The 25,684-nt window shown below is 45.8% G+C and overlaps 1 protein-coding gene across 2 annotated transcripts in view; it reads right to left on the bottom strand.

Moving 5' to 3' along the window:
* The window catches only part of NBAS (NBAS subunit of NRZ tethering complex), a 2,067,161-nt gene that overhangs the window by 128,240 nt on the left and 1,913,237 nt on the right, over nt 1-25,684 (bottom strand). For both annotated transcript variants that reach the window (XM_085610668.1, XM_085610669.1), the window contains one exon: nt 21,834-21,978. In XM_085610668.1, coding sequence (XP_085466794.1) covers nt 21,834-21,978 — 145 coding nt within the window. The remainder of the gene's footprint in view (nt 1-21,833; nt 21,979-25,684) is intronic.

Genomic DNA, 25,684 nt, shown 5'->3' with positions numbered 1-25,684 from the left:
TAGAGCGAAGTCGTGAATTAACAGCCAAGATGACTAAATGTGACAAATGTTAAAAGGGCCCCTTTTAACTGTCTAACAAATGATGTCCACACAGCATAAATGCAGACAGCAAACACCTGGACCCTGACATTTCACAGATCTCCAGAATAAAGTGGAGTGGGAACTTATCCACGCCCATCCTCTTGTTTAATACCCTTAAACCAATGTACAAGTGATACTTGAAACATAGTTTCCTGCTCACCAAAATTGAAACCAACAACTCTGTGATCTCATCCGGTCTAATAACTCCCATCTGAAAGAACTGTCTAACTCTTCTCTTACAGAATTTCCACACTGAATAGTACCTTTCGTATTTGGCATGCCATAGAGAATGGATACACCTCTACATCCCAAATTCCAAAGAAACACATGAAGAAACTCGAATTTCAAAACACACTTTGCTGTACACAATCTCATCAAACACCACATGTGGACAGGCACTGTGGTCCAATTTTAAGCTCAAGGGCTTCCGATGTGGCCAGCCCATAATAGACCATCCTTTAGAGATACATGTACGTTTCCAAACTATCTTGAAGTTCAAACCCAAAATCTCAAAATGTCCCTTCATTTTTATCCTCAGAAGAGTTCCTGTCCTAAAATCACACATTTGCAGTAAAAGGTCATCACATACATGTTGTAGCTCCGGAATCAATTTTGTTTTGGCACTGTAACAACACTTTGAATAGTGTCCTTTCCTAACAATTCTTGCTACTACGGGCATGGTAGTCATGATTGCTAGCCATATGTCCAATAATGCTGCTCTTAAAACATGGTCTTAAAACACAGATTTTTTGTTATTCCTTCATTCAACTGTCCTTGCTGTGACCAGGATCGCATCCATGTTTTTTCCATTGTCACTTTTTATCTTTGCCATGTGTTGTCATGTGCCCAACTCTTTGCGTCAAGAAACACCTCATTAAGTAGAGGATCGTCTTTCAACCAGAATTCTTCAGGTAGTTTCTCGCTACAAAATTTCAAAATTAGTTGGTCTCTTAGGCACCCCTGCTCTGCATTTACGCTTGTCCCACATATTTTCCATAATTATGGAAAATCTTCGTCCATTTCATCAACTTTAGAGATGGACTGTCAGTAGATTTTTTTAAACAAAACTGTGGTGGAGTTACATTCTGCATGGCAACTAAGCACAGGTATCCCTAAAACAAAGCGCAAATACTTCTTTTATGAAATGCATTCCCATATTCTGGTCAACGAATTATGCTCTCAAAGTCAGCTTTTTCTCTCGTGAGTTCAGAGAAAACAGTGTATACGTTCCTCCATAACGATCCCTAATATTCATGAAGATACACTGTTGTTTTGGAACAGAATCTTTAGAGTGCAAATGAGTGTGACCAGGTATTGTTGACAGTACCTGACTTAAATTGATATTGCCCAAGCAATCGCGATTCCAACAGAGTAGGAATCGCTTATAGGAAATCACAAAATATTAAATGCCAAACTATTGATTCCTATGGGCATAGGTATAAATGATTTTGCATTTCCTGAATTGTGATTTCTTAATAGGAATTTGCAATTTAGGAAATGGAAAAGTAATCATACCTATGAGCCTAAGGCCCCCCAAATCTAGTGCAAGTGCAAGTAGTGCCCTTGTCAAGCCCTCCAATGCTCTCGGGGCATGTGCGCTGCATGACACTTAAACAAATGCATTTTGGGGGCATTTTTTAAAAATTCTACATGGTTACCATTAGCTTGGAGTCGATGGTAATAGCATTTCCTAAATGCTCATTTCTAAATACAGAGTATTTAGAAAATACTCTGTACATGTGCTTAGGAAACCGCAAATAGGAAATCCTTATTTGTGATATACTATTTAGGGAATCGCAAAATGTGATTTCTACCCAGCCTCCTGAAGGGGCCTGTTGGGCTTTTCAGCACCGGCCCAACGAGGAGTTGCCTGATGATGAAGACTGACACCCTTCTAGGTGTGTGAGTGCTATTGCTTCTGATCAATTGGATCCCCAGATCCAGTCGATCAGTCTGCTGTCCAGCTGACTGCTTCCCTCTCTTTCCTGATTTGATGAGGATTGGCACACCTTTGTGGTTTTTGTATTGAACCATTAGCACTGCAGAACTTTTCACACTATGAAGTACAGGTAATCAAGAGTTTGAAAGACTGGCCAAGTGGGGGCTTACTATATACATTACTAAAGGTGTAGGTTTTCACAACTCCATTATTTATCACAGCAGATATCACAGAAATCATTCAGCAGTTGTGACTGGCTATTGGTCAGAAGTTTCCAGATCGCACCAGGAGCTTGGGGAAAATGTTCATGTGAAGAATCCGTGGAAGTGAGCATCCATTAGAAATGGTACTTAGCGTGCAGGTGAACCCAAGTAGTTTGAATACTGTAAATGTGAACAACATTATTTTTGTACACCAAAGAATAATTTAATATTTACAATTTGAACGTTTCCTATTGGCGTAGTACTCTGCATACTGCCACATACACAAAATATATTTGAATATTAGCCTTTCTACTTTGGAATTTAATGTTGTCATGTCAGCAGAGGCTTGATGTATCCCCTGCATCACATACAAAGCATCTAATTGGACATTAACAGCTACTGGATGTTAAAAAAAGGGTGTCATGCTAGGCCAGTCACAGCCAAACCCTGAAACTCTAACCATACGCGATGTGTTACACTTCGTCTTCTTCAGTGCTTTCTAACCTGATTGGGATTCATTTCTACCAGAATCACCAATGAAAACAACAGATGCAAAGGCCGAACTCCATTCTTGAATCAAGACACTTGCATTCCCCAGGCAATTTCCAAGCCTGAAATTCCTCAGCTCCTTTCTCTCAAATCCACAATCACTGTGCCTAAGAATGCAGGAAGGAGCCTTCAGCCATCCAAACCTCGAAAGAGACACCTTGAGAGAACGTCTGCAGTTCATGGCTTCAGAACTGACTAGACCTTTACGAAGGAAGTGAAATAACGGAGGCGCAAGCAACGGGGATCAGAGGAAAGGGTCACCGAGGCCTTGCACAGCGGTATATCCGGAACAAAGGGACGCAAGAGGTACTGTCGACTTAGAAAGAAAAATACAGCACCTTTATAACCTTTATCGAACTTCAACTATTTCTTTTAGAAAGCTTGGTCATCAGAGATCGTAATGGAATATAATAGAGGCTCCGAGACTTACTACATTTGTGTTTTTTGATACTTCCAAATGAATAGATCTATGTTACTTTTTTGGCCAGCGTAAACATTTGTTGCAACAAGTATATTTTCGATTTATTTAACCGATAACCGTACAACAACATTTTGTAGTTTTCAGTGCGTTAAGTATCACAGACCAATACACTCACCTGAAATCATTAGCTATGTGACGCTAGCAATGTGTACACGTGCAGCTATGTAAGCTTCATTACAAATGCCAAATCTCATAAACCAGGATATGCAAATTGCACACAGACTGGTTTGCGAACAGGAATGGAATTTGTGAGGCGACCTATGCAGAAAGAGGCCGCATCAGAAATGGACCATTCACAAGCGGTGGCAAAAAGGCAGGGGGCTTTTTGTCCACCCTTGCAATTGGTTACGAGCACAGGGATGGTGACCTGCGAGGGACACCAGACCTCCAGTCCTGCGTTCACATTCCTAGGTTTCCCGTTTGGAAAGACATTAGGGGGCAACTCCATGCTCCCCCCGACACAATTACAGCTTTCCCTTTCATACCACCCGCACTCAAGGGTTAGAAACTGAATCACTGATATATGTAAGTATTACTCACAGTTAAAAGGGGGCAACCTTTTCATACCATCTTATAACTGAGATTGAGAATGAGATGCAGAACCCCTTTTTAGAGTTGGAAAGACTTTTCGACTCACAAAAGGGGTTTTGTGCAGCACAAAATGATTTTCTGCAATGCAAACCCTGTGATTTGGGGGAATGCGACCATAAAAGTGTGTTGTACATCAAGCCCCTAATCCTTATTTTAAACTCCTAATAAAGTCATTATGCAGGCGTATTTTCTAGGGTCCACGGTAGAAAGCCCTGTAAGCCAATCACAAGATCTACTGTCCATATTTTTATATTTGAAACAGTTGTAAGTGTATCTCAAAAACTGGACCTGCCTAGTTCCCAGAAGGGAGTGAAGGGCAGTCAGTCCTGGTAACATAAGAGAGGTCCTTGGCAGGAGAAGCAAGAGCCATCAGAGATGTGAGCATGCTAAAGATTGAGTAATTTTATAGCCCCAAGGTCCTAAACCACTGATCTGCTCTGGGAAAGTGAACAAAAAGGTGTTACGTTTTTGAGGCCGGCAAGCTACAAAAGCAGACGCCTCTTAACCACTGAGTCGATCTGTGGAGCCAAAAAAAGGATCATTTCTAGAATGAAATATGGTTTCCAACGTGGGCCCAATAGACAAGGTAGGCAACTAATTAGTCTTGAAATATTCTGTAAGAAAACTTAGCAGACTTAGCTGAGAGATCTCCTTAAATATATCCATGACTTACCCAGGTTGGAGTGAGCAACAGTCCTTGAATAGGCAAATAAAGCATTGCAGACTCTGCCTTCCCAGCCAAGTACACAAAAAAGGGACTCCTGATTTCCACAGCAAAGATGCCATGGCAACTTGCACCTTCGTAAAGAGGTATAGGGCTTTTGTCAGTTCAAACAGTAGGACCATAAGAACAAGTTACTTACCTTCGGTAACACTTTTTCTGGTGGATACAGTATCTGCCTGTGGATTCTTCACCTTTTGTATTACACCATGCACCAGCATTTCACTGAAACTTTTCTTCATAGCTCTCCCACGTTGACGAGGATGTCACAATGAAACGGCTTCACACACGACTGAGTAATGTCATTGGAGCAATAAGAAGACCTTGTCAGCGTGTTGACGTCAGTTCCACACATTTTTGCCGTGCCTTCGAGGCAAACGGGTGAACCGACAACAATTCCACAAGTATACACAACCAAATAAAGCTGGAAATTCTAAACATAGACATTTCCTAGTGACCAGTATCACAAAATTCCGATAATCCTAATAATAAAATACACAAATAACATGTTAATAATTTTTCGGTATAAACAGGCAGGTAACGGGGAGGTGGGTTGTGAGGAATCCACAGGCAGATACTGTATCCACTAGAAAAAGCGTTACCGAAGTTAAGTAACTAGTTCTTCTGATGGATACATCTGCCTGTGGATTCCTCACCTTTTGAATTGAATCTCCAAGCAGTCCCACTCCTGGCGGAGGGCGCCTGCCTACCTATACCAAAAGATCTTGTAGCACAGAATGTGCAAAATGGCTGTCCTTCCCCACTTCCGAGTCTAAGCAAAAATGCTTCACAAAAGGGAGGCCCAAGTTGCCGCCTTGCAGATGTCTACAACAGGTACACCTCGGCAAAAGCCAAAGAAGAAGACTTCGCTCTGGTTGAATGAGCTTGAATACCTTAAACGAGGCTCCTTCTTGGCAAATGTGTACCAGATCTTGATGCAGCGGATGTTCCACCTGGACAGCATTCTTTTGTGGACAGCCCTGCCCTTCATCTTGCCCACATATCCAAGTAAGAGTTGGTCGCCCAACCTGAAGTCTTTAGTCATGTCCAGGTAGAAGCTGACCGCCATTTTAGGGTCCAGGCGGTGAAGTCTCTCCTCCTCCTTAGAAGGGTGAGGGGGATGTTAGAAAGTGGATAGAGATATTGATTGCCCTAGGTGGAAAAGAGTGACCACCTTAGGCAGGAAAGCAGCTCTGGTCCTAAGAAACATCTTATCCACATGAAATGAGGTAAATGGAGGCTTGGAGCTAACTCACCCTTCTAGCAGAAGTGATTGCAATCAGAAATATTGTCTTAAATGCTTAGAACCTCAAGGGACAACTATGCATTGGTTCAAAAGGAAACCCCATCAAGAAAGTGAGAACCAAATTCAAATTCCACTGATGCATGATAAAGGGAGTGGGAGGAAACCTGTTGGTGAGACCCTTAATGAATCTCTTAACTATGGGAGATTCAAATAAAGAGGGTTGATCTGGTAAATGGAGAAAGTAGCCGTTAACAGAAGCCTCTACACAACCCTGTTGAGTCAGCGAAAGAGAGAAACTCAGAATATTAGATAAATGGGCCTGCAAAGGATCAATCGATCTCTCTCCACACCACATAGCAAACTTGGCCCACCTACCAGAATAGACAGTTTTTGTGGAGTGCCTTTTGGCGATAAAATAACATCCACCACATCCAGCGGGAGAGAGAAAGAGCTCAGGTTGCCCCATTCAATCTCCAGGCATGAAGGTGCAGGCTCTGGAGGTGGGGGTGAAGAACCTGCTACTGTGAGAGAAGGTCTGCCCTGAGAGGGAGACAGAGCGGAGGGTGTGATAAGAAGAAAAGGTGCGTGTACCACACCCTACGCGGCCAATCCGGGGTGATCAATATGACTTAGGCCCAGTCTTGGTGAATCTTCCTCAGAACCCGAGGAATCAAGGGTATGGGAGTAAACGTGTAAAGAAGAATTTCTAACATTAGTATAGCTACAAAGTACAAACTTTAGAGCTACACAGTCGAAAGATTCTCCCTATAAAAACAACCTTATCTCAACTACAAATGCAAAATAAATTTGGTAGCTGTGGTACAGATAAAATAATACATCCGGAGAACAAAAGAGTCAGGGTCCAGTGTTATACCACAGATAAGATACTGTGGAAGCACATTTTTCATAGTGGTAACATATTACACAGAACCTATAAGGAGATGACAACACCACTATAGTCATTTACCAGGTCAGTAAACTATGTCGTGAGTATTTTGTTTTTCTGCAAAGTATACACCAATTTGAGCCTTGAGAAAATCTATATTAGACGAAACATGTCAGCTGCCTAATTTCTATATGGTCTTTCAATCAAGATTTGTCCAAACACTTAAGAAACTGACAAGAAAATCCTGAACACATGAATGATCATTTCAGACACAACACTTGGTATTCGCTATATGGACTTTTTGATATGTTCTCCAGCATCATTGCATGTTTATATCTTGATTATTTTATTTATTTATTTAAGATGTTTTCTATGGTGCGAACTAGACTCTTCTGGGTAGCAGAGCGCTGTACAAATAGTGTAACATGTTGAACACAGAAAAAAAAGAGCAATAAACAAATAAGAATACCGTAAGCCATATGTTCTACAAATAGAAAATAACTAGTATCAGCAAAAACAAAAAGAATAGGCCAGAAGAACAAGTTACTTACCTTCGGTAACAATGTATCTGTAAGAGACATATGTAGTTATAGATTCCTTATATTTTAATAACCCTCCAGGCGTCAGACTGGATCAGGAGAAATGTTTTCGTAGCAGGACCCCTGCGTGTCTGTAGGTGGCGTCGGTCGACTCCGCATTCGTCGTCAGCATAGTGGTCGGGGTGAAATCACGCTGCCTACTTAGATGCTGCCCCCGTGCGCTGATGTCAGTTCCGACACGACTTTCCACGCCAGAAGCGCAGAGCCATGCATGACACTGACCACTGGTGCACACAACTAGGGCCCAAAAAGAGAGTCCCTATCCCAAGAAGTCAATTTGCAGAACGGGGAGGATGGGTGGGGCGGTAAGGAATCTATAACTACATAGGTCTCTTACAGATACTTCGTTACCAAAGGTAAGTAACTTGTTCATCTGAAAGAGACCGTAGTTATAGATTCCTTACCTTAGAATAGATACCCCAGTAATGCCAATCCCGGTGGTGGGTCTGCTAACTAAGCTCACACCAGGAAGTCCTGGAGAACAGAATAGCTGAAAAAGCCGTCTATCTGGACTTGGCTGTCCAGGCAGTAATGCTTTGTGAACGTGTGCCAGGATGCCCACATGGCTGTCTGGCAGATGTCAACAAACGGAATACCACGTCTCAAGGCAGTAGTGGCTGCCGTCGCCCTGCTAGAGTGGGTGAGTAGTCCTACTCAAGGTTCCTTTTTGCCAAAGAATAGCAGATCTTAATGAGTAAGACAACCCATCGAGAGATGGTACGTTTGTGCACTGCCTGACATTTCTTGGCACCCACATAACCCACCAAGAGTTAATCAGCCAACCGGAAATCTTTAGTGCGGTCAAGGTAGAAGGAGAGCGTACGTTTTGGGTCCAGATGGTGGAGTCTCTCCTCCTCTTTGGAAGGGTGCGGAAGAGAGAAGAAGGTGGGTAATGTGATGGTCTGGCCTATGTGGAAAGAGGTAACCACTTAGGGCAGAAAAGAAGGCCTAGTACGAAGGACTACTTTGTCCGGATGGACAGCAAGAATGGAAGGTTTGGAAGAAAGTGCCTGAAGCTCACTCATCCTGCGAGCAGAAGTGATGGCAAACAGGAAATCAGTTTTCAAAGTAAGAAGAGGACAATTATGTAGTGGCTCAAAGGGAGCACACATAAGGTAAGTGAGAACAAGATTTAAGTCCCATTGGGGCATTATGAAAGGAGAAGAAGGAAAGAGATGAGTAATGCCCTTCAGAAATCTGTTAACAATAGGAAAGTTGAAAAGAGAAGGCTGTTCAGGAAGGCGAAGAAAGGCCAAAATGGCCAAAAGATGGCATTTAAGGGTGCCCAGAGCAGAGCCCTACTGGGCCACAAATTTGTTCCATCTACAAGTGCATGCCATTTTAGTGGAGGGATGCCTGGCTGCCAAAAGGACGTTACAGACTTCGGGAGCTGTCAACCGTCGCCGCTCAGTCTCCACACGAGGAGGAGGAGGCTGGGCAGGTTCGGGTGGAGAACCGTCCCCTGCTGCTGCAACAGAAGATCCTCCTGAAGAGGCAGTCTGATTGGAGGATCGATGGCCATGCTCAAGAACACGGGGTACTAGACTCTTCGCGCCCCGTTCAGAGCCATAAGAATGACTTGGGCACGGTCACGCTTGATCTTCTTCAGCACTCTGGGTAGAAGTGGTACAGACTTCGGGAGGAAGGTCGAAAGCTGTCAACTGCTGCCACTCAATCTCCACGCAAGGAGGTGGAGACTGGATAGGTTTAGGTGGAGGACCGTCCCCTGCTGCTGCGACAGAAGATCCTCCCGAAGAGGCAGTCTGATCAGAGGATCGATGACCATGCTGTGCAGCACGGGATACCAGACTCTTCGTGCCCAATCCGGAGCCACAAGAATGACTTGGGCCCGGTCGTGCCTGCTCTTCTTCAGCACTCTCAGCAGAAGTGGTATAGGGGGAAAGGCATTCAACAGACGGCAACTCCACTCGTCATGAAAAGCTCTGCCTCGCGAGTGCCGCCTTGGAAATTCCAACGCACAGAATTGCTGACATTGCGTGTTCTCTTCGGTGGCGAATACATCTAACCAAGGCTCTCCCCACTGTCGAAAGAGACCTTGCACCACCTCTGAGTGAAGACGCCATTCGTGATCCATTATGCACCTGCGGCTGACAAGTTTTGAACCCCCAGGGATATGCCCTGATGTTCCAGCCATGTCCAGAGGCAAAGGGCCTCCTGACATAGGGTCCACGACCCCACCCTGCCCTGTTTGTTGCAGTACCACATGGCGGTGGTGTTGTCCGTGAACACCTGTACTACTCTTCGCCGGACAGAGGGAAGGAATGCTTTCATTGCAAGACGAATCGCCCGGAGCTCCAGAAGATTGATGTGAAGCCCGGACTTCGCCAGAGGCCTCTGATCTCCGCATCTCCCATGTGGCCACCCCATCCCAGAAGGGAAACATCCGTCACCACCGTGTGTTCTGGTTGGGGAAGGGAGAGGGATTTGCCATTGACCCAATCCTGGTTCATGAGCCACCACTGCAGTTGTTGAGCAGTGCCCTCTGAGATCTGGACGCAATCACACAGGTTCCCCTGATGCTGCGCCCACTGGAACTTCAGGACCCACTGCAGAGCCCGCATATGCCACCTGGCATGATCGACCAACAGGATGCAAGAAAGCCATGAGGCCCAGCAGCCTCAGTCATTCTCACCGAAAACCGGGACAGAGGCTGAAAGATCAGAATCATAACCTGAATATCCTGGACTCGCTGTTCGGGAGGATAGACCTGAAACTGTGCCGTGTCCAGAACCGCTCCGATGTAAAGGAGCTTCTGAGAGGGAGTCAGGTGTGACCTCGGCACGTTGATGGAGAACCCCAGCAAAAGCAGGAGATCGGACGTAGTCTGGAGGTGGGACACGACTGCCTGGGGCGAACCCGCCTTCAACAGCCAGTCGTCGAGATAGGGGAAGACTGACACCCCTGGTCTGCGCAGATGAGCTGCCATCACTTTCGTGAACACCCGAGGGGCACTGGTAAGGCCAAAGGGGAGCACGGTAAATTGAAAATTCTCGTGGCCTACCATGAACCGTAGGTAACGCCGGTGGACCGGCAGAACAGGGATGTGAAAATAAACATCCTGCAAGTCCAACGCTACTATCCAGTCTTCTGGGTCGAGGGCAGACCAGACCTGAGCCAGCGTCAACATCTAGAACTTCTCCTTTTCAGAGGAAGCGGTTGACGCCCCTGAGATCCAAGATAGGACCTTGTCCTTCTTGGGAACCAGAAAGTAGTGGCAGTAACAGCCACAACCTACTTCTGGGACAGGAATGCGCTCAATGGCTCCCTTCTCCTGCTGGAGAAGGGCCAGGTGATCTTCCGACATGCGGTGGTATCGCGGTGGCACTGCTGGAGGGGTAGTCTCGAAGGGGAGGAAGTAGCCCCTTCGGACTATTTGCAAAACCCACCTGTCCGACGCGATGGTGCGCCAGTGGGGGAGGCGATGGCAAATCCTGCCGCCCACTGGCGTTTGATGGACCTGAAAGGTCGGACTAGGAGGGTTTGGAGGCTTCTGCAGGGAGGGGGGGTTGGTGGACTGGCCCGCCTGCTGGCCTCCTAAACCACGGCATTGGTTCCCACGTCCCTGGCCGCCCGAAGGTTGAGTAACTTGCTGCGGCCTGTGGCTCTGGGTGGGACGTAGCCGTGCACCCCTTCCGTAGCCACGAAAGGGACGAAAAGCAGACTGCGCTGGGCGGGTGGAGAGGCCCAAGGACTTGGCCGTAGCCCGTGAGTCCTTGAAGCGCTCTAGAGCGTTGTCTGCTTTGTTGCCAAAAAGGCAACGACCATCAAAGGGTATGTCCATCAAGGTGTTCTGGACATCCCCGGAAAAACCAGTCGACCTCATCCAGGCCTATCGACGAACGTTGAAATGGTCCTGCCCAGAGAGTCACGGTATCCAGCCCACAACGTATCACAAACTTCGCTGCATCCCTCCCGGCGGCGACAGCCTGGGAGAGCACTGCCTGGGCCTCCTCCAGACATTGAGGCAGCACTTGCGCCACCGTATCCCACACCGAGTGGGAATAACAGCCCAAGAGACATGCGGTGTTTATGGACCGCAGTCCTAAGCTGGCGGAAGAGAAAATGTTCTTTCCAAGATGGTCGAGCTTCTTGGATTCCCTTTCCGCTGGAGCAGTAGGGAAGGTGCTTTTGGAAGTGGAGGCTTGGACCACCAAGCTCTCCGGGGTCGAGTGTTGGGAAAGGAAAGTGTGGTTGCCCAGAGCCGGGCGGAAGCGCCGGGCAATCATCCTATCCACGGGAGCCCCCGTGTTGGGCCTGGACCAGGGGGTGCCGACCGGCGGCGAACGCAGAAGTGGTGCCAGAGGAAGCAGCGCCAGTGGGGGTGTAATAAGGTCAACCGGCACAGATCCAGATCCAGGCCTGGATCCAAGGGGGCCCTGCAGCGCCACGGCTGAAGCCGTCGGCGGAGTAGTCCTAGGACCCCAACCAAGTCCGCGGGGCCCGAAGGCCCGGCAGCGGGTTCGGGCCACCCTTAGATGGCGTGCATCGCCTCGTAGAACGTATGAAGCTGGGCAAGAGTCGCTCCAGGTCCCGGAAAGGGAGGGAAACGCGAAATCGACTCTTCGGGCTCCGCGCGCGGAGCCGCGGGAGGCGCACCTCCCGCAGGCCTCGTCGGGTTGGCTGACCGACGAGGAGATGTCGAAGAGTGACGATGCTTCTTTGACTTTCTATGCTTCGACCTACCCGACCCAGAGTGTGAAGACTTCGAAGACTTGGAACCGGAATGGCGGTGGCTCCGCGACTGGTCCCTCGACCTCCCTCGCGACCGGGACCTCGAACGGCACGGAGCCGACTGCCGGTGCTCAAGCAGCTTTCGGGACCGCTCCCGCAAAGCTTTTGGCGCCATTGACCTGCAGTCGCAGCACGACTTGGTCGTGGTTGCGCTCCAGGCAAAAAAGACATGTGGTGCGGATCCGGCACCGACATCATCAGATGACAGGAACCGCATGGCTTGAAGCCGGGCATCCCTCGGGCACCTTAGGAGTCGAAGACTCGAAAAAAGAAGTTGACAAAAGTCGCTCTTCCCGGATCTGCACTGGCTGGCACGGAAAAAGAAAGAACTGACGTTAGAGCGCAAGGGCAGCGTGTAAGCAGCTGTCGCAACGTCATCCTGGTGACCACGACGCGGACGATGCCACCTTCCGACGCACAGAGGTACTGCTGACGAAAAAACTTTCCGGATCCAGTCTGACGCCTGGGGGTAATTCTAAGGTAAGGTATCTGTAACTAACGTGTTTCTTTCAGCTGTTCTAGCCATGTCCAAATGCAAAGAGCCACTTGACATAGGGTCCAGGACCCCACCCCGCCCTGTTTGTTGCAGTACCACATGGCAGTGGTGTTGTCTGTAAACACCTTCACTACTCTTCCTTTGACAGAAGGAAAGAATGCCTTCAGTGCCAGACGGATCGCCCAAAGCTCCAGAAGACTGATGTGGACCCTGGACTTCACCAGAGATCTCTGATCTCCTCCTCTCCCATGTGGCTGCCTCATCCCAGGAGTGACGCATCCGTCACCACTGTGACCTCTGGTTGGGAAGGGAGAGGGATCTACCGCTGACCCAATCTTGGTTCGTGAGCCACCACTGCAACTGACTTGCAGTCCCCTCCCAGATCTGAATGACATCGGAAAGATTCCCCTGATGCTGCGCCCACTGGAACTTCAGGTCACACTGCAGAGCCCGCATATGCCATCTGGCCTGATCCACCAGCAGGATGCAGGAGGCCCAGCAGCCTCAGAGTCATTCTCACCGAAATACGGGCTAGAGGCTGAAACATCAGTATCATAGCCCAAATATCCCAGACTCGCTGCTCGGGAGGATAAGCCCGAAAGTGAGCTGTATCCAGAACTGGTCCGATGAAAAGGAGTTTCAAAGAGGGAATCAGGTGTGACTTCGGCACGTGAACCCCAGCCAGTGCAGGAGGTCTGCCGTAGCCTGGAGGTAGGAGACCACAGCCTGGGGCGATCCCGCCTTCAACAGCCAGTCGTCGAGATAGGGGAAGACTGGAACCCCTGATCTGGGCAGATGAGCTGCAGTCACCGCCACCACTTTCGTGAATACCCGAAGGGCCCTGTGGAACATGGTGGGGCACCCTTTCCATAGCCAAGAAAGGGGCAAAAGGCAGAATGTATGGGACGATAAGTTGCAGCGAGGCCCAAGGACTAGGCTGTGGCCCTAGAATCCATGAAGCGCTCGAGGGCATTGTCCAGCTTGTCACCAAACAGGCGACGGCTATTAAAGGGCATGTCCAAAAGTGTGGACTGGACATCCCCAGAGAAGCCAAACATTCTCAATCAGGCGTACCGACATGGAAACCATCCTACCCAGCTAGTCGGCAGTATCCAGCCCACACGGATAGTGAACTTAGCTGCGCCGTGACCCTCAGTAAACAGCGCGGGTGAGCATGGCCCGGGCCTCCTCCAGGTACTGTGGCAACACTTGCGCGACCATATCCCATACCGTGTGTGTATAACGGCCAAAGAGACATGCGGTGTTCACCGACCTCAGTCCTAAGCTGGTGGAAGAAAACATCTTCTTCCTAAGATGGTCCAGTTTCTTGGATTCCCAATCTGGGGGCGCAGTACAGAAAGTGCCTTTTGAGCATGAGGATTGGACCACCAAGCTCTCTGGGGTAGGGTGTTGGGAGAGGAAAAGTGAGTTGCCCGGGGTCAGGTGGTGGCGTCGGACAATCGTTCTGTCCACAGGAGCCCCTGTGCTGGGCTTGGACCAAGTGCACATAAGAATGTTAGTGAGAGCCTCATTAAAAGGCAACAGAGGCTCCAAAGACGCTGCTGCCGGCTGAAGCACCTCAGTCAGGAGGTTAGTCAGGACAGCCAACATAGGAAGTTCGAGGCCCAAGGGCTCAGCAGCCCAACGCTACACCACAGCGTAGGAAGCTCCCTCCTCCAGCGGGAGAAAGCATACCAAGGTCTGGAGAGGTATCCAGACCACTATCATCACCCAACTCTTCTCGTCAGTACGACTCCTCGAGTTGGTCTGCTACATGGTCAGCAGACCCCTCCCAGTCCTCCTCACCCTCCTCTGGTTGCCACTCAGGACAGTAGGGAAAGCCAGGGATAAACAGCGGTACAAAAGTACCCTCCGGCTCTGGTAACGTCAGTCGACGTCAGTCCGGTGCCCTGTCCAAATCGAGGGTGAGGCTGGGGTCGACGCAAGTTGGGTGCACAACAGACATCAGGGGGGTTGTCACTGGAATCGGTGCCAGGGAGGGTACTGTGAGGTCGACCGGCACCGATGCGGATCCAGGCCTGGATCCTTGGGGACCCTACGGCGCTGAGGCCGGAGCTGCTGGCATCGAAGGCCCAGGGCCCCCAGCCGAGTGCGTGGGGCCCGAAGGCACGCCTGCTGAGTCAGGCTGCCCAAAGATTCTGTGCAGCAAAGACTTCAGGGTCAGGGCCCTGCACTCAGAGCACGACTTTGGGTCATGGTCGCACCCCAGGCACCAAAGACACAAGAGGTGTGGATCGGTGAACGACATCACCTTTAGACAGGAGTTACACGGTTTGAAACCGGGCCGACATCTGGACATTCTTCGTGCACCAGGAATCTAAGACTCAAAAAGATGTTGACAAAAGTCAAACAAGCATTTGCAATGCAATAGGTCTAGCATTTACACAATTTTAAGCTATTGGCATTGAAATTGACACTGCCTTTTATTTATGTTTTAAAAACGAAAACAAAAATAAAAGGCATTGTTATTTGCAATGTCAATAGCTCAAACTCACGTAAAGGCGAGACCTATTGCGTTGCAAATGCTTGTCTTTCCGTATTGCCTACAAGTTCTAGAAAGAAAATACCTAGTCACACAAGACAGATCTAGACTCTCGTCGGTGGTACATCCAACTGAACTGCACAGTATTGTTCTATTGAAGTTTTCCACATTCTGCCAAAACCAGAACGTATTAGACTAAACAAAGAAAGTTGTTAAACACCAAGTCAATGCGATGGAGTAAAAAAAAAAATACACACAACTCATCACTTTAAGGACCGCAGAGAGATGATTCAATTATTAATCAATGAATGGAATTCAGCACACTTTCATTGCTACTGTTAAGAGGATATTTCATCCCCGCTTTCCTTCCGGGTTTTGTTGTTTACTTATGGCGAGTCCACCTACAGCTCGTGTGAACCTGGGGCCACGGGGACGGCGCTGCATTCCTCAAGAGTCTGCTGGATAGCACTTCACAATCAACAGAGCCATAGAAATGTCACTGGAATGCGAGGTATTCAGCAACACGTCATATCCCCGCGCCAACCAGTGTTTCACAAGCCCGAGCAATTTCACTTGCCTCTCGGCTTGCCCATGCAGGGCTCTCTTCCCCCACCCCGGCTTAAACCAAGACACAAGGGGCTCAGCAGCCCCACAAACACACCCACGGCATGCTCCTGTCCACTCTAGAGCAGGAACCGCGCCTTAACCCTAAAAATAAACTTTAGATGGGAAATGAACCTTGCCTTTATACCTTGTTTTTGGCAACGCTTAAAGGGCTTTGGGAGCTGTAGTGATGGTGAGAAAGCAAGTGGATACAAAATGCACTATACTGCATGAGGTTAAAAAAAAAAAGCAGTCTCTGCATGGTAACAGGGACCAGACCCGCGCAGCGTTTACTTTTGCTTAAACGTGTGCATGTTTTGCATTGGGTTGTTTTGCCACTCATGCACGTTTGGCGTTTACCTTACAGAAGCGAGCTGCTACGAAAAAATTTCTCCGGATCCAGTCTGACGCCTGACTACAGTCTCTTTCAGATTCAAAATATATACGATGAAAACAAATGACTTAGAATACCCAGGATACAGAAATGCATGTAGGAAGGCTAGTTTGACTTAGTGAAATCATGACTCACGGACCTTATCACTAATGCTGAAGGTATCAACTCAGCTTTTTAAATACATTTTTGAAGGACGTAGTCGAAGGATTGGATCTAGTTTCGAGAGGAACTGCATTCCATATTCTGGGAGCAAGGTCAGAAAAGGACCGGTTATAAGTTTTCTTTTTGTTGAACTTCTATGACTTTAACAATAGAGTTAGAGCTTCTTAAAGAGCTACTCCCTCCCTATAGTTCTTTAGCCAGATAGACAGGAGTGTTGTGATGAAGAGCCTTATGGGTCATGCAGGCTATCTTAAACTGAATTCTAGATTCTAATGGGAGCAAGTTGAGATGCTTCAGCTAAGGTGTAATATGGTCGTGTTTGCTGGATTCCATGGTGAGCCTGGCAGCTGAGTTTAGTGTGGCCTTTAACTGAGTCAGTCTGGCTTTGGGAAGTTCTGCAAGGGTGGGAGTCCCGTAGTCTAGGCGGGAGATGACTAACGATTGGACTGCCAACTGAAAGTCATCTGGAGGTAAAAAGGGTTTGATTTTTCTTATAGTTTTCTCCTCGAGTAGTTGCACATATGTGATCTTGCATATTCAGATATTAGCCCAATGAAATGCCTAACGGTCAAGTAGAATCAACAACATGTGGGGTGCAGTTGAGCGCTGTAAGCTGTTGAGCCATTCATCTGTGAGAGTAGATAGATTGTAGGGGGTGATCAGGAGAAATTCCGTCTTGAGTGTATTTAGCATAAGGTGATTGCGGCTTAACCATTGTTGGGTTTTCGATAGGGCACACTTAAGAATTTTGATATCTTCTAGAGAGGAAATTTTAAAGTAGAATTGAATGCCATCTGCATAAATGTGGTACTGTATATTTTAGTGGGTTAGAATTTCGGTTAGAGGTTCCAGGAACAAATTAAATGGAGTGGGTGAGAGTATGGATCCTTGAGGTACTCCAGTTGATACTGGAGTAATATTAGACAGGCTTTGATTAATTTTGATTTGTTGAGATCTACTTTGAAGGAAAGAGGAAAACCAACTTAAGGTTATTATACAAATACACGGATAAAGAAGATTGTTTGCATTTTATACTTTTACAACTTTCTTTTAGGCAATTTGATGCCTCCTAGAAATGCGGGATATAGGAACATACCCTGTGTAGGATCTGCAGATCACCCAAGGAGTCTATTGAACATATATTTTGCCTGTGCCAAGAATTGCATGACGCTCGAAATAAGTACTCGGAACCTGTCTTCAGGGTGAAAGGCACAAGAACAATCTAAAAAGCAACTCCATTCTATTTCAAGGGCCCCACACCAAAAATGGGTTGACTTATTACAAAATTTGTAAGCTTGGCCATTAAGCTCTGAGAGATAGGAACACAGTGTGTCAACCTGAGAAGGTTCTATCAAGGAGGTTATATTGTATTAAGAGACATCACATTAACAACAATTTTTAGTATTGGAATCCTCGGAAGTTAACTTAAGGTTTACAATTTCAGGCTTCACTGCCATATTTATATTGCTATATATTGCATGTTTAGTGTGTATACTTTCAAAAAAACTTAAACAATGAAGAAATGTATTCATTTCACTAACAACAGTGACCTCAGACACTGCTCAACCCCATTGTAGCCATAAAAAAAATCATCAACTCTGTTCAACATCCTTGTCTCGAGGAACGGCTTTGATGGCACCATACCCCAATGGTTTTTGTTCAAAGCAAGGAACAGAGTTTCCAGATGATCTCCTCAAGGGCCAACCCCATCTCCATGTCTTTGGGCCTACCCCAAATTTCCATTCTCTCAGCAGTGATTGTCAATATGTACCTGTAAGCCCCAGGAATTCTAATGGGCATCATGGATGTCTAGGCCCTTTGATCAACAGACCGAAGTCAGCAGTATGTGAATGTATTTCCAGGATATGACACTGATGAGCTTAAGTACCTTCTAGCCACAATTCAAACATAGACACCAAAGTTGCAGTCTCCTTCTCAAGCATACAAAGATAAAATGTGCCAATGACAGCAAATAATAACAAAAAACAGGCTGCCTCTCAGCAATGTACCTAGATTGCTTCATACAATGACTCATCAAACATTTTAGGTTCCTATGTTTCTATGCAGATACTAACTTCACCATTAGAATGAATATCACACACAAAATAAGCAACTGCTGGCACCAATGGTCTCAGTGCTTCGATGTAAAGGCCTTTTTCATTCATAACCAGACTTCTGAACTGGTATACAAGCACAGTACCTCAAAGTCAAGGCAGTATCCTTCAGAATGATGCCCAAGATACTGGCCTGACCACCCGGATGTGTCACCCCATGCATCAATGAACATGATCAAAAAACTTTGGAACTACATGGTAATCACACATCTGCAGATATAATTCACTAGGTTCTCTGTGCCTATCGACAAAACATTTAAAACCTGCTGCAATGTTTTCAAGACATTCAATTAAAGTTCAATTCCATACCTGACAATGCAGATAAAGACTTAGAGGTGATCTCACAACATCTGCAGCAGAATCATTTTTGCAACAGAAATAGAAAGGTGCCAATGATATATCAAGGTTATATCCTGCTACATACAAGAAATTGAGAGTTTGTTTTAAAAGTGACATCCTTCAGATTTAGAACTGTCAAACTAAAATGGAATAAATCACTCCTCCGCCTCTCTAAAAGCCTCCTATAAAGGATTAAAAGTATGGCTCAGGACCCAAATTAGACTACTGATTCTTCAATTGTTTGGCCTTCTTCATTAGTGCTATCTGATGAAAGAGACTCGCTGCTGGCATAACATCAGGGGCGAAATAGCAGATACTGTTATAATAGCACCCTAAAACTATTTATTTTGCTGGGGTTGAGACATAAAGGGGTATGTTCCTTGTGGCAATCTTGGTGTTTCATCTTAAGTGGTAGTATTTGGAAACAGCTAAGGGTCTTGACAGTATCTCATCAATGATTCATGCTGCAGAGGAGATTAAAATACAGACTTTTTAGGAGGGTTTTGATGCTTTTTCATAAAATCCCCATGGTGAATTCAGTCATATTAACTTATTTATTACCCTTTGAATATCCCAAACCCAGTATCTCTATGGCATTTCGGTATATTGGTAACTCTTGCAGTCCTGCACAGCATTGTTTCCGTTACTTTTCATTAAGGGCCAGTGAATACTGGAAGTCTATCCTTTTTCCCAATCCACCCTAGTTCCAAAATGATATCTTTTTTTCTTTTGTCTTCTATCTGTTTTCCCCTCCCTATCGTTAACTGCTTGGACGTTCTTATTAATTACTAGGAAGAGCACTGCATAGTGTTATTCATTAATAAAACAATATGAAAACATTAATGCAATAATATAAAAACAAATAAAATGAAAAGAGACTTTCATTTTTTTGCCCACTCAAACCCCTTAGATACAGAATTTGATCAATCTTGGTATATAGTGGCCCAAAAAACATGCTGGCTTCCAACTAACTCAGTGCTTCTGGGTTTTCTTGCTGGCAAGAGGAGTAGTAATCAGCATCAAAGTCAAATGTCGAGCACTATCCACAAATGTCACACAACAAGACTGTGTTCTGCCGGTTCAGGCTTGACTTCGACCCAGGATTAGGTGGAAACAGGACACTACAAACAAACAATTCTTTCTGACAGAAAGTTTTCCAAAAAAACATTGATGAAAAGCGAGAGAAACAAGAAAAGCTCAATCCTAGCAACGCCGGCAAACAGAAAAAAACCCCGATACCATGAGTTCTAGGCTGAGCAGTCTTATTACTTCTGTTGACATCCTGTGTTGATCTGCCGATGGATGTCTGGCTGGTTTTGGATGCTTGTGCTGGTAAAAGGTGCAGATATTTATATATAGAAAAAGACAAGGTGAGAGCAATGGAGTACTGTACAATGAGGTATCGGGCTACAAGAAAAGGAAGTGGACAAAAATCCAGATAGTAAACTTAGTTGGAAACTTTCATTAGAAGAGGAATAAGTGGGCAGACATATTCATTAGAAGCTGTGTGTATCTCTTTTATTCCCTTTCTCCTCTGGTTTCTTTTATATCCAAGAACAGTGCTACTTTTCAGGTAGGCATCAGAACACTTTACATGATAATGGTTCAGACAATTCAAACAGAAGAGAAAAGAGTCTTTTAAATGAAGTACATGAAATCAAATCAAACAGAATACAGACAAGAGTGCTTCACATAAATTAGAAAGTAACATGCATTGAAGACAGAGTATTGATTTACATATGGGATAACGCAATAAGATTTTGATACGGTCTTCTGGTTTGTATGGTTCTCTGACTTTCATGTACGATAACACATTTTTGTGCAGGTAACTTTCAGATATCATGTCTAAGTTGAGAGACGTTGGGGAGAGAGGCTGAAGACAGCAGAGATAAGAGGCTAAGTAGATGATTAGAATTTTTTTAGCTTTCATTTGAAGATGCTCAACAAGGAAAAAAGTCTTAAATTAAAAGAGAGAGCATTTTATGGTTTGAGACTGTTGCAGGGGAGGAAACGTTTCAGGGTGAATTTCTTCCTGAACTATGAAATGTTTGTTGATGAGGAGTTGGGAGTAGTTTCTCAAGACCCTGTACTTACCCACTACTTTCTGTGAGACATACATTTTTTCTCTTACCCCTCCACCTCCTTTATCCTGATTTTACTCCATGTAATTTTAATTGACCTCTACTTCCCTTCCCTAATTTTTCAACAGACCATTAGTTACTTGGTTAAAATATTTCACTGAAAATGTCGTAATGATACCAAGAAACCTGATATAGATACATGTCACTATTTTTTCAAATTTCTTATTGTCATTTTTTAACATATAAAGCACAGCATATCGAGAAATACATCACCAAATAACTTAACTCATCAATTTATAATACTTATTTCCATGTAAGTAAAAAAAAATATTTTGCTTAATTTAATAAAGGTAATTTGTAAAATGACTATGCATTCAAAGATTCTGTGACCATATGCAATAAAAAATATAGAAAACGAAAATTAAACAACCAAATCCGATCGGTCAATGGAAAATGGGCGTCTAGCTCTGTTTATTGTCATATAGAAGTAGCTCTTCAAGGGGAGACTAGAGAAAAATCCTTCCCAGAAAATAAGCAAACTGTGTTCATTATTTTTTTATATTGAAAAAGCACAGTATATATTTAATGTGATTCGCTAAATTTAGAATATTCAATATATGTTATATTTCTCGCCAGAGTGAATCTTTAATCAGTTCCAGGATAGGAAGGGGTGTGAGAGGAGTCTGAAAATGTATTCCCACCAACTGAAGTGTGCATGGGAAACCCCTTCCCATGTCCAGTCACTTCTTGAGTGTGATTTACTTATGAATAATATCACTTCATTATGGGGTAATACTGGGAGTGAGTTAAAGGTGACCTTCTGTGGCAATTGTGCAACATTAAATAAAACCATTTGCAAATATACACCTGGTACGAATCAGCTAAACTGTGTTTTGTAAGGCTATATTCTCAAACACAGAGTAATGGAGATGCTAAAACAACTTGTGAAAGAACACTTATCTGTTGTAATGGTAAGCTCCATTCTCTCATGGTATTCAAAATGCTAACAGTGTTATTAATGTACTTTGACTTGGAAAACTTGTTGAAAATGGCCCAAATGCATTGGCACATTATAGACAAAGCCACGACTCACCTCAGCAGAGAGTTTGTGCTTCTTGTTGTACAGTGAGCGGCAGAGACTCAGCAATTCATTCCCAGTGTGCTCTCTTTGTTCAGCAGGGCAGCAGGCCAGCATGGCAACTCCAAGTTTTATCCAAGGATTATTGTCTGGTCGCACTCTAACAGTAAGAAACAAAATAAAAGAGATGCTGAAGTCACATTTGACACAAGGATACCACTTACTATGGACCAGAACGATAGAGAGGAAAACATATTTTGCTTTCTGGAAGAAATACAAACATTGATCACTTCTTTCAATAATGCTTTGTTACTTCTCTGTCCAGCACTCGCTGTCAGCCAAAAACATTACTTAAAACAACCTAACTCCTAAGAATCAATACTATGAAACAACAAATACATTATAAAGATATTTACTTTTGCCAAAGCTGGAAACCCAGTCATTATCCAGAAGACTAGATGCTAAGGAATATAAACCCGAAATGCTTCACTTAGATCATGTAATCACTTTCAGTGTTTTGTGCTGGTGAGAAGACATTACCATGATTAGCCAAAAGCGCATAATATAGGGGGACTAATCTTGTCATGTGCTCTACTTTAAAGGGAAGTGATCAGACTCCATAACCTTTATTTTGTACGTAATATGTAATGGGTGCCTAATATGCTCCCAGAAATCCGGGGAGGCGTGGAGTCGTCCCTGAGTCAGGCACCGAAGACGGATCCTTAGAACGACAACTCTCCGGATCCTGCCTCACGTCAGCCGACTGACAGGAAGAAAGCAAAGAGCGACGGTGCATCTTCGCATTTTTCTTGTGCTTCGACTTACCCGAGGAGTAAGAAGACTTGGACGAGATGTGGTGGCTCAGCGACCGGTCTCGAGACCTTCCCCTCGAGCGAGACCAGGAGCGATGTGGAGCCGACTGCCGGCCTCCAAAAGCTTTCGGACCACTCCCCCAAAGACTTCCGATTCATGGCCCGACAGTTGGAACCCGAATTCGGGTCGTGGTTGTACTCCAGGCACCAGAGGAACACGAGGTGCGGGTCAGTCACAGACAGCAGCTTGTGACAGGAGTAGCAAGGCTTGTAGTCGGTCTGACAATGGGACATCCCTCGCGCACCAGGAGTCGAAGACTCGAAAAAAAGACGTTGACAAAAGTCGAAAAAAGTTTAGTCAGAAAGTGACTTAGGGGCAAGCTCTCTCCGAATCTGTGCTAGGCTAGCGTGGAAAAATAAAGAACTGACGTCAGTGCGCAGGGCAGGCATCTAAGTAGGCACCTGGAAGTCATCCTGGCGATCACGACGCCAGACGCAGAGTCCACAGACGCCACCTACCAGTACACAGGAGTACTGCTGAGAAAAAACATTCTCCGGATCCAGTCTGACGCCTGGGGGTAATTCTAAGGTTAGGAATCTATAACTAATTGTCTCTTTCAGATTGTGAGTTTTTGATGCCTAGCTGAAGACGAAAAAAGCTCATAAAGAACCCCACCCCCACTATAGCTGCTAAAGTGGGGCGGTTCAAGGTACACTGATGTGGCCGTACAGAGCACGGCAATTTTAAAATGCTCTTGGCCTACTTTGAACTGCAAGTAGCATTTGTGGGACTGGAGGATGGGTACATGAAAGTACACGTCCTGCAGATCCAAAGCCACAAGCCTGTCGCCTAAAATTCAGGGCAGACAGAAACTGGGCCAGTGTAAGCATCTTCAATTTATCCTTTCACAAAAGGGATTCAGCAGGCAGAGATCTAAAATGGAACGAACCCCTGTCCTCCAGCATGAGGAATTAATGGGAATAACAACCAGTCTCTATTTCCTGGACTGGAACTCTGTCTATGGCTCCTTCGGTCAAAAGAGCATGCACTTCTCGGAGCAAGATGGACAAGTGCTCCTCTCAGAGATGGTAGGATGTGGGTCGGAGGTGCAGCAATTAGAAAAGAATTGGCAGGGCAAAACCTTGATGGACAAACTGGAAGAGCCACTAATCAGATGTGTTATTTTGCCATCCCTGGAGAAAGTGTCTGATCTTACCTCTTACAGGATAGTTATGTGCCACTAGTTAGTTTGAAGGGCAAACTAAAGAGATATGGTGGTGGATCCCGGAAATGCGAGGGATTGGGAAGTTCACAGCCCTTGATGGCCTGGGCGTTGCCTATTTGATTCGCCCCAACTCCAAAAGTACTGTAGTGCTTGTTGCGGGGTATGATGGGCCTTAGCTACAGCGATACACCAATCCTTGGAACAACTTCAAAAGGCGCAAAACTGGTGGGGATACTGTGTAATGCCGAATCCGTCTTCTTGCCAAACAGGCGAGACCCATCAAAATGTCCATTCGAGAGGCTTGCATGTCTCCAGAGAAGGCTGTGGAGCGCATGCAAGCATATCATGGAAGCACCATACAAATCCCAACTGCTCCCCACAAGCTGTTAGTAGTATCCAGCTCAGAGAGATTAATGCACTTTGCAGAGTCCTGACCAACCTGGATGGTTTCAGTCAAATTGGCCTGAAATTCCCCTGCGACTGCCAGTGAGATTTTGCCAACCATGTCCCATTAGTATAGCTTCCCAGCAAGCAGATGGCATTGAGTGAAGGGTGGGAAAGTTGGGCTGAAGAAAACATCCACTTCCCAAAAGTTTCAAGTCATTTGGACTCTGTTGGGGGAGTCATGGGGAAAGAATTTGGGTTTGCCCAACTGGTGGAAGCTTGAACCACTAAACGTTTTGTTTAGGGTGCTGAGTCAAAAAATAAGGGCCGTCTGCTGCCAGTATAAGGCATATGACAACCTGCCAGTTTACCAGAGGGCAGGAACAGGGTTTAGACCAATTGCTCACAATGCTGTCAGTCAGGGCCTCATTAAATGGGAGTAAAGGCTCTGATTAATTTTGTCCAAGTTGTAAAACCTAAGTTAGAACATTGGTTTTGGCTTTGATAGTGGGCAACTGCAAGACCAAAACCTACGCAGTGGATCGCACCACCACGGCAAAGGAGGCATTGTTTTCTGTCTGTAGTCCAGGTGAAGAACCCAGGTGTCTGAGGAAGAGTCAAACCCACTGGCATCTTGTAAATCCAGATACAAATTATCATCCTCATAATGTTGGGAAAAAATATTCCCCTCATCATCATTGTCATCCCTAAAGGCTGGTTGGCTCTGGTCAGAGTTCAAGGTGAAAAGTTGCTGGAGCACTGAAGCGTGGGTCCTGAGACTGAAGCACAGTTCTGTCTAAATCAGAATGAACTGGGGCCAGGAGCATCAGTACTACTTTGAGATGCACCTTGGGCGAGTTCGAGGTGGATTCATCTAAGAGTCAGATGTAACGCTAGGAACACAATCGTCCACTTTTGTCTCAGAGATGGACGTGGATTTTGGTGCTGGACTGGAGGTTGGCTCCGGAATCTGAGAAAAACCACAGGTGGGTTCTGGAGTCACAGATGGCACAGAGAGAGGAGGTGCCGGCAGTATTTCAACTGGAGGCCTCCTAAAAGGGTTGGAGCCTGAAGGAGCATCAGAGTAAGCCAGAAAGGTGCAGAAAATATGTAACACGTCTTCTCTGAGGCTCTCAACCTGCTCCAACTTTGCCGACAGCCCCGAAAACTTCAGATACATTGGGATCAGCTGTAGAATCGGCCACTAGGCAGGAAACTGGCAGTGAGACCACAAGATATCCTGACTCCCATATGACATTCTAGGATGATACTAGCAGTACTGGGAAATCCTGCTTGGACTTTTTGAACTTCTGCTTAAACTTCAACTTCGATCTCGACGACGACTTGGTGCGGGTACGGATCAGCGTCCTCAACTTTGAGCTGTGAGTCTTCTTTCAGAGTTTGGAGACATACCTCTTTGCAGTCTTAAATGGCCTTCAGGCTC

Source organism: Triturus cristatus, chromosome 6 (assembly GCF_964204655.1).
Source record: "Triturus cristatus chromosome 6, aTriCri1.1, whole genome shotgun sequence".
In the NCBI taxonomy this organism is placed as follows: Eukaryota; Metazoa; Chordata; class Amphibia; order Caudata; family Salamandridae; genus Triturus; species Triturus cristatus.
The sequence above is the reverse complement of the archived record's forward strand: the minus strand, read 5'-3'. Positions and strand labels throughout refer to the sequence as shown.